This window comes from Nicotiana sylvestris, chromosome 7 (genome assembly GCF_000393655.2).
Source record: "Nicotiana sylvestris chromosome 7, ASM39365v2, whole genome shotgun sequence".
NCBI classification, from domain to species: Eukaryota; Viridiplantae; Streptophyta; class Magnoliopsida; order Solanales; family Solanaceae; genus Nicotiana; species Nicotiana sylvestris.
In genome coordinates, this window is record NC_091063.1 from 127,738,678 (window position 1) to 127,748,018 (window position 9,341).

The following is a 9,341-nucleotide window of genomic DNA, read 5'->3' on the forward strand; positions in this document are numbered from 1 at the left end:
GGTAAGGTCTACGTATACACTACCCTCCCCAGACCCCACAGGGTGGGATATTACTGGGCATGTTGTTGTATTGTTCAGCAAACATAGGTTGCAAATCCAAGTTAACACAATCTAGATTAGATAAAATCAGAAGAAAGCCCTTGATCTAATTTATCCACATGGTACAGAATAAAATCAACTGAATCATATCATAGCAAACAATACACACAGGCTGCAAAATCAAGCTAACACAAACAAGTTAAACCGTAGGAATGTCCCTGACCAAATTTATCCACATGGTACAGACCAAGTTAGTAGTAATTCAATCGGCTGATCTGCACAAATGGATAAAATTAATTAAATCATACACTGACCATAGCAAACATAAGTTGCAAACCAAGCTAACACAAATCTAGATTAGGCAAATTACAAGAAACACCTTGATCTAATTTATCCACATGGTACAAACCGAGTTAGTATTAATTCAGTTCAGCTGATTTGCAGCTCAAACTTGCAGTGTGCTGCTTCTTTTTCTTAGAGTGTTGAGTCACAAGATGCGAAATCCGAGCAAAACCAAACTTCTTTCTTTTTGCAGGGAGATGATGCTTATGTCCATTCTCCTTCTCATCCTTCCGACTTAACTGCACCTCACCAGTTGGTTTCCCAAGCATCTGGGCCAGCGACAATGTATGCTTTCCAACCTTTTTTCTTCCATTCTCAAACTCTTCAGTCAAAAGCAACTTCTTGTTCAATATTTGCCCTATTGATAGAGTTGGCTTTACAACTGGTTTTAACTCATCATTGACAAGCGTCAGGCCATTGACATCAACTAGGACAGAATCTTTCCTATGCTGAGATGAGGAAGGATTTTTAAACTTGGTCGAGTTCTGTACAGAACGTCTTCTCTGGCCATTTTCAGACCTCCATTTGCGCAGAGCTTCTTCGATCGCTAACTTCCCTTCATTTGCAGCCTCCACTCTGCTCAGTGCTTCTTCTAATGCCTTCTTACTAACTTTAACTTCTTCTGTAGCTTCTTCTACCTTCTTCAAGATTTCTGTTTTTGACACATTAGCTTCATCCACTAACATCATTGCATCTACTTCTCTTTGCTTGCTAGCTTCCTGTGCATCTTGTGCTTTGGACAGTAGAGACGAGTACTCCTCAAAGGTAAGAGTTACACTGTCCTCAGGCCGCCTTAGTTGCATCTCACTGTTTGATATAGCCTTGATTTCAGCAAGGGCAACAGCTTCAGCAGCTCTAGCTGCTGCTTTCATCTTCTTGGCTGCAACCAACCTGATCTCCGCTGTTTTGATCCTTGTCTTTGTCTGTTCAATCTCAGACAAAGCCCTCAAGACTTCTGATTTTGCAGCTTCTCCCACTTTCTTAAACTGCTCGGTCTCAGCAGTCAGTCTCTGAAGCTCCCTTGTCAAATCCACGGGATCACAAGAACTAACTTCACCATCTTTCACCAACTTTAGCTTTTCTTTTGTTTTATTTAACTCTTCTTCAAGAGATGAGATTTTCGAGGAACTTGAAGATAGCCGTTGGCGGGTCTTCTCAAGCAAGATTCTCTCATTTTCAATTCTTTTGTTATATGATTCAACAGTGGTTCGAATATCAGCAAGATCACTAGTTGTCCTGGTCAAGTGTAGTTTAGCCTGTTTTAATTCCAATAAGATAAAACCTGGAGCTGAAGAGGGACACAGAACCAAACCACCAGTTGTGTCCTGATTATCGCTTACAATATTCATTTCATGGTTTTCCTTCTCTGCCACTTCACCAGCAAGATGTACATCCTTAGCTTCGGCATCAGCAGTTAGTGTAGCAGTGACCTCGGATGCCTCGTTCTGCAACTTTGATTTCAGCTCTTCAATCATTACTTTAGTGCTTTCCAATTCTTTTAATACCTCAAGTGTTTCCTTCTCTTTCACAATCAGATCTTTTTCCAACTGTGCCGCCTGTTCCTCCACTTTTGCAATGTCAACCTTCTCTTCAGCAACCTATAGCCAAGCTAAATGAAACCAATAATTGAACATATAGCATAGAAGAAGCAAGTTAGGTACACTCTTTCAGGACTTTGATTGGGAATATTGGAACTATAAAAATTCATTTAGTGGACCACGAATACAGCAAGGACCACCATTAATACAGTTAGGACTAAGATGTTGGCATTTGAAGAGTTTGCTTCTTAGAATTTAGTCAAGAAATTGCAACACACGATTATGCTATTGTAGCACTTCCACAAGTATATGCTAAGGTTTCATTCTAACTGGCATTACGTAATGACATTCATCTTCTGAATCATCCCAAAACTAAAAGATATAATTGGCTACCGTAATATGCAAACGACAGCAGAAGGCTACACCTCTAATGGCTTTTGGAAACCAAAAACAACCAAACACTTCAAAACCCTGGACTAGGGAAACTGTCATAAATACAAGAGAGATGCAAATGCTCGAGGAAGCAACTCCTGAAAAGCTGAAAAGCTGCACAGGAGGACATCTCCCCACAAAGATAATATCTTTTCCTTGTGGGAAATCAATTGAGCCTCAACCTGTTTTGTTTCCATGCAATTAACAATGTAATAGTAGTTAATAGCAGATTACCTTCATACAACGGGTTAAAGCACACCGATAGTGCAAAAACATCTTGATTGTCAGTGTATTTAAGTAAAATCCACATACATACAAACACAAATTTAGCAGCCACTGCGGCAAAGGAATGCTACATACAACTTACAAGATTCATGAAATATGCAAACATTGGTTGTGCAAGAACTTCAGAAATGTTTTCCCATAAGACTAAATTACAGTATTGCCCAAATAATCTACTTTTTCCATTAAACAATAAGTACTCCATATTGTTTCTTGGTAGAAGGTAGACGTACCAAAAAAGATTCACTTTTTTCTCTAATGTCTAAGGTAAAATAATCACAAATTTAAGCATAAAAACTCTGCATTGTGGATACGAAAATAGACAACAACAATAACAACACATGGGGTCTGGGAGGTAATGTGTCACATTACCCCTACCCTACCCGAAGGAATAAAGAGGCTTCTGAAAGACCCTCGGCTCAAATATACTAAAATGGACAGAGGAAAGAAAAAGAAGAGACCTCAAATGACTTGTGAAGAGTGGGCTTCCAAAACCCAATTCCACCAAATCGAGTAGCAGCCTCTTTCACAGACTCAAATGGAGCAGAAGTGTCAATTTCTGCCCTAACAACACAACCCTTCTCCTCCATTTCAGTACAAGAACTGAACAAATTCACACCAGCATTGGCACTAGAGATTTCAGAAGCATCCATTATATCATAAAGTAAAAACAAGAAGAAAATAATGACAGAGAGTAGTACAAGGACAAAGAGAGATAACAATGTATGGAAGGGAAAGGAGGAGAGTAGTGGGTGAAGTTATCAAAAAAAGAGTGTAAGAAAGTACTGATAACTGAACAGTGTTAGCAGTGTAACGTTGGACTATGTTGGATCAAATAACGACAACAAAGTCTAGATTCTGTAAAAGACCACACCCCTTTGTTGTGGTAAAGTTTATTGTAAAATGGTGTCGTTTCGACTTGAGAGGGAACCTATTTCAATTTTTACCCTCTTTACTTTTATTTCCTTTCGTAAGATAAAAGACCTGACCTTTTCTCTTTTAGAGGGGAATGAGTAACCGGTTTGTCCATAATTTGTTTTTTAGAATTTTTTTTTTAAAAAAATTATATTTGTCCATTAAATTTTGCAAGTTTTTGAAAAAATTTCGAAAATAATTTTTTTTAAAACACTTTTTCAAAATTTTCAGATAAACTTTTTTCCCCAGTCACAAAACTTTAATATTTTTTCAATTGAAATGCATGTCCAAACATAATTTTAAATTTGAAATACTATTTTTCAACTTAACTCCAAATACTATTTTTTAACTTAACTCTAAATACTATTTTTTTTAAAGATTATAATTTTTATGTCCAAACGCCTAATAAATGTTATCAAAGACAAAAAAAAAGTTAGTTGATCTTATCGATCCAAAGTTTGGTAGGCATATTGATGGAAAATAATATAAAATAATCAAATTATGTGCAAACTGATTCAGATAGTAATTTGAACTTCTCACTTGATAATAAGTTGTGTTTCAAAATTTTAATTGAAACTTCACTATGATGATTAGCAAACTATTTAAAATTTTAAGGGTAAGGCCAAAAATGTCCCGGCGTTAGCTTTGACATTATAATATGGAGAAAGGTATAAAGAATTATCTACATAACCGTTGGACTCGAATATGTTATTCCCAACCAAATCTCAATTCAAATATCTTCTAAACATCTTAATCCAGTCTTAATTCTATTTTTTTTTTTTTGCTGTCTTATTGTTGGGGAAAAGTACCTTGGGTATGTTAAGAGAGTTACTCTTTTTCTAATTTTTTTTGTAGAGTTGCTTTTAACCAATTTTCATGCTGATTTCACTGTGAAGTAAGTTGATTCACTTTGATTATGATATGTAAATGCTATAATTATCATGACAAGGAAAAAGAAGAATAACATTATTTTTTTGACAGAAGAAAAAACGTCAGTAGGAGAGAAAGAAAAAGGGCCTTGGTTTCCTAGAAATAATTATTTGTTGACCCACTAACGCACTAGCAGCTAACCGCTGGTGAATTAAATAGCAACATTAGCGCCATTTTCAAGTAAATTTGATAAAAAAATCTATTTTTATATTTTTTAAAATTTGACAAAGATTCATAGTCACTGCAGAAAGAGTAGGAATATTATAAATTAGTTTGGTGAGAGTTTGATAATTATGTAGCTTTTGATGATATAATTGAGGTTTAATCAATAAACACAAAATCGATGAAGAATCTTTTCAAAAATTGCTATTGATATGTGACTCACCAAAACCAAATAAAAGATTCTACTATATTCTAATTTGGTTGTTTGATTGATTTGACAATCTATATAAGCTCATTTTATATACAAATTCCCCTAATTCTTGTATCAACCAAAAACATTTCCTTGCTTTCTCTGAGCTTAAGCTCATTGAAAAATCCCTTATAAACAACAAACCACCAAATTCAGATTGAAAACCACCCACAACTTTTAAATAGTATAACCATAATATATATCCATATACTTGCATGATCAATGTGAAATGAACAGGTCTCCCTTGACCCATTAAGTTTCAACATGGTGCATATATATATATATATATATATATATATATATATATATATATATGTGTGTGTGTGTGTGTGTGTGTGTGTGTGTGTGTATATATATATATATTTTAAAAAAAGTTTTAATTCATTATTTCAAAATTTAACAGTAAAAAAAATAAAATTGAACCCACAAATTATAAAATCTGAACTGACTTTTGAACCAAAGTGAAACATGAAGGAAAGTAGTTTTCCTAAGAATTAATTAGAGAAAATGACAATGTATAACCACTCTCAAAATAATAGCCGAAAAAATGTATATTTTTTGTATACTATGTTATATACATAAATTATATAAATTTTATATTCTTTTTCGGCTACTGAATATAAAAAATTTCTGGCGCGGGCTAAAAGTTTAAAAAGCCCAATTAATTACATGAAGAAGATCCAGCACAATCATGAAAGCTTGGGCTGATTCAAATTGGCTGGGGCATAGCCCATAGGTGAACCAGAACATAGAAGATAGAATCAAATCAATCTTAGCTCGTATGTCACAACTCACAACTCACAATATTCAAATTGGGCTTCCTAAAGCTGAATTAGTAGCTTTTGCATTTTGAGGAATGTAGCCATGCAACGAGCATCACTTTGAGAATTGACACCATGGTTTCAAGAGTTTAGAGTCAATCAATTTCCCTAAAACAAAGTTAATAATTAAGTCAATTAGCTACATGGTGCAACTTCAAGAATGTTTCTTTGCGGGATTGGATAGTGACAGATTTTGCCAAACTTTTGTACCCCAGAGACAGCACTAAGATAGTGCTGCTTTGTTCATCAAGAAAAGCATTCCATATGAAAATAATCAAAAGCAGGGAAAAAAAACCCAGAAAGAACAATGGAATCATGCTAAAACCTATCCTATTTTGCATATTTTTTTAACCCTAATCTCAACACATAAACTACAGAAAGACTACAACATGCTAATGGGAATTGAATTGATTGAAATGTTTACGACATCTGGGCATCGTTCAGTAACTTGGAGCATAACTTACATATTTATCTCAAAGATAAAAATAATTTTTTTTGGGATAACTCAAAGGTAAGCAGTCAATCAGCATACTGACCATAAGTTTAGAAAGATTATAGCAAAAAACAAAACCTACAGGGACAGGGTTTACCATAGCAAGATTAAAAAGAAACAGAACTTTGTGGATCATATTTACCTAAAAGCATCCTCTAAAATCTAGAGGAACAAGAAATTAGGAAACAACATAATGAAGTTTAGGCATAAAATACTAAAAAGTGACCTAGGAAGATTAGTGGCCTAAAGCCAATTTTTAATCAAAGGCCTATTAGAAGGAATTTTTTTTTTATCTATATTTTTAATGAAAGTCTATTTTTCTATTTTTTTAAGATGTAAAGTTGTTAATAATTTCTTTTATAAATAATTTAATCTCTCCTAAGATATTATTGATCTTAGATAATTGAACTAGATTCAAGAAGTTTATAACTTAATATCAAAATAATTTTTGATGTTCTAATATATACTTGTTGAAATGCTTGAAACCTGAGGGGGAAAAAAGGAAAAAAAAGAATGCGCAATATAGTTTTATTCAACGGTACTCTTCAACTCTTGTTTTTTATAGAAAAAATAAAACTCTTTTTTTCTACAGAGAACAATATAACTTATCGAGAACTTAAGCTTTTTTGTAGAAATCAAGAAGAGAATATAAGAATGTAATACCATTTTTCTGATGAGAAAGATAAAAAATAAGACTTGGACTATTGAATTGCACGTTTTTAGTGAGAAATGTAAAAGGAGAATAATAATATAGGTACCTCACTAATGATGTCAATTGTCAAATTTAAATAATGAAAAGTTTTATATTCGTGACGACGATTTAGGGGGAGTGATTCTCTTTTTCCAATTTTTGCTTAAATGGATACATCAATACTAAATTAAAGTTATATTTACTTTTTATAAAATAATTTATTTTTATTAATTTTAATATACCCAATATATTTAGTCCCTACCTCTAAAGATTGTTGTGAGATGTATATGATCCAACTTACCTTATATTGGGTTCGAGTCATATGCTTGAAATAAATCATGTTAAAACATGTTCTCTCTATTACTAGGCCTTATGCGATACGAATCTAGATTAGTCGGGGGCTCAATACAAATACGAGTAGAAAATAAAAAGAAAAATTTGGGGGCCTAAAGCCTTTGCTTTAGTGGCTTGACCCTTGGACCGCCCTTGAAAATCAAGAGAAGTGGAAATAAGAATCCAACCAAGAGTTAAAGTGTACGATTTCCGACCTTGAAGGCTCTATGTTAATCTGTTGGTTCTTGATAAAAGAAATTAAGGGAAATAATAGGGGAAGATTACAAGAAAATAAAAAGAGTATACTCGAATAGATGTAAAAGGAACTGTAGCTGAAAATTCTATATTATTTTATTGTATTTGGACTACAATTTATAAGATAAATACTAACTTAAAAGACTTAAAAATCAACACAAAAGCTGCTGAAAATAACAAACTCCTAGAGACAAGTTCACTCCTAAAGACTAGTTCAAAATTATTTCAAATTCAAACTAAATTACTGCAGTAAATAACTCTTAAGCTAGAAACAACAAAATAATTTTACTGAGAGCAGCTTCTAAAGCATATTTCTAACACTCCTCCTTGCTTTTGAAGCTAGAAATTATGAATTTGTGCCTTGTAAACCTTTAACTGGAAGCGACATTGTACGTAAATCTACCAACTAATCTTTGGACTTGCAGTGAATCGAGTTAACTTCTGTATTTTGCTGCATCTCATGATTGTCAATGAAATAAGTTGGCTCGTTTTTCAGCTTCATTTGCATCTTGCCTTGAGACTTGTCAACTTTCTTCCAGATTTGCATTTTCTGAAATATTGACAACTTCTTCCTTACCTCATTTTCACATATGTCCTCAGTTGGAGAATTATCTGCACTTTGTAGATTCTTTTGGCTCCATTCTTCATCTTCAGTTGGATTAAATGAGAAGTTTTTACCTCTCATTTTAACCCTTAAAATCTCAAGTCCAGTTGCATCATAAATGAAACAATATTTATCTTCAAAGGATACTTTAAATCCTTTTTCCATTAGTTGTCCAACACTTAATAAATTTTGATCAATATCAGGAACATAAAGAACATCTGAAATTTTCTTAGTACCTGAATTTGTTGGTATTGCAACAGTTCCTTTTCCTTTAGCAAGAATATAATCACCATTTCTAATTTTGACTTTCTTATTTCCTATAGACGTGAACTCTTTGAAAATATTTCTGTCATATATCATGTCTTATTTTTTTCATCTTTTGAGCCAGGTGTTTTCCACGTAAAACTCCTTGTGTTCTTTACTTTCTACATTTATTATTCTGCAACAGTAGTATAAGGAACACACAGAAGAACCAAGTCCTTCTATAATCTGTGCACGCAAAAAATTGGACACCACACAAATCAACCCCCCTCTTGTGTGGTATTGAAGTATAAAACATCAATTAGTATCAGAGTAGGTTTTCCTTAAAGAGGCTAACACTTTAGGAACAGATCAAGATGAGCGCACCACATGCAAACTAGGAAGGGCAATCCACTGATAGGCCTCCACTCTTTAATGGCCAGTGCTACTATTGGTGGAAAAACAGGATGAGAGATCACATCGGAGAAGACTATGAGCTATGTGACACTGTCACTGATGGTCCTCTGGCTACCATGAAAAAGAATGCTGAAGGAGTAGATGTGCTAAAAATAAGAGCTGACTACAATGCTGAGGACTTGAGGAAATAGGAAAAGAATGCTAAGGCCAAGAAATGGCTTGTGTGTGGACTTGGTCCAGGCGAGTATAGTAGAAGGAAATCTGGGATACTTTGCAAGTGACTAATGAAGGAACACCTCAAGTGAAGAGATCCAGAGTAACACTACTGTATTCTCAATATGAGAATTTCACCATGAAGGAAGGGAAACCATCCAGGAGATGTATACAAGGTTAACCATCCTAACAAATGAACTTAAGTCTCTTGGAAGAGTTATTCTTGAAGAAGACAAAGTTGAGAAAATTTTGACAAGGGTTCTGCCAGTCTCTTGGGAAAGCAAAATCACTGCTATTCAGGAATCAAAGAATATTGCCACTCTTAAGTTGGATGAGCTAATTGGAAATCTCACTGCCTATGAATTTAGAAAGCAAACCATGAAG

At 34.0% G+C, this 9,341-nt stretch overlaps 1 protein-coding gene across 1 annotated transcript; it reads right to left on the reverse strand.

Moving 5' to 3' along the window:
- Positions 1–169: 169 nt before the first annotated feature.
- Positions 170–3,472, reverse strand: LOC104226738 (WEB family protein At2g38370). Its single transcript, XM_009778797.2, has 2 exons — positions 3,095–3,472; positions 170–1,979 (listed from the first exon to the last, which is right to left on the reverse strand). The coding sequence occupies exons 1-2, from the start codon at positions 3,284–3,286 to the stop codon at positions 459–461; spliced, it is 1,713 nt and encodes a 570-aa protein (XP_009777099.1). The 5' UTR covers positions 3,287–3,472; the 3' UTR covers positions 170–458.
- Positions 3,473–9,341: the final 5,869 nt, after the last annotated feature.

Bases quoted from the DNA above. Each gene is read 5' to 3' on its own strand.
- LOC104226738 (XM_009778797.2), bottom strand. From the start codon at position 3,286: ATGGATGCTTCTGAAATCTCTAGTGCCAATGCTGGTGTGAATTTGTTC. The intron at 1,980-3,094 runs GTCTCTTCTTTT...GCTTGGCTATAG, and splicing joins CTCTTCACAAGTCATTTGAG to GTTGCTGAAGAGAAGGTTGA.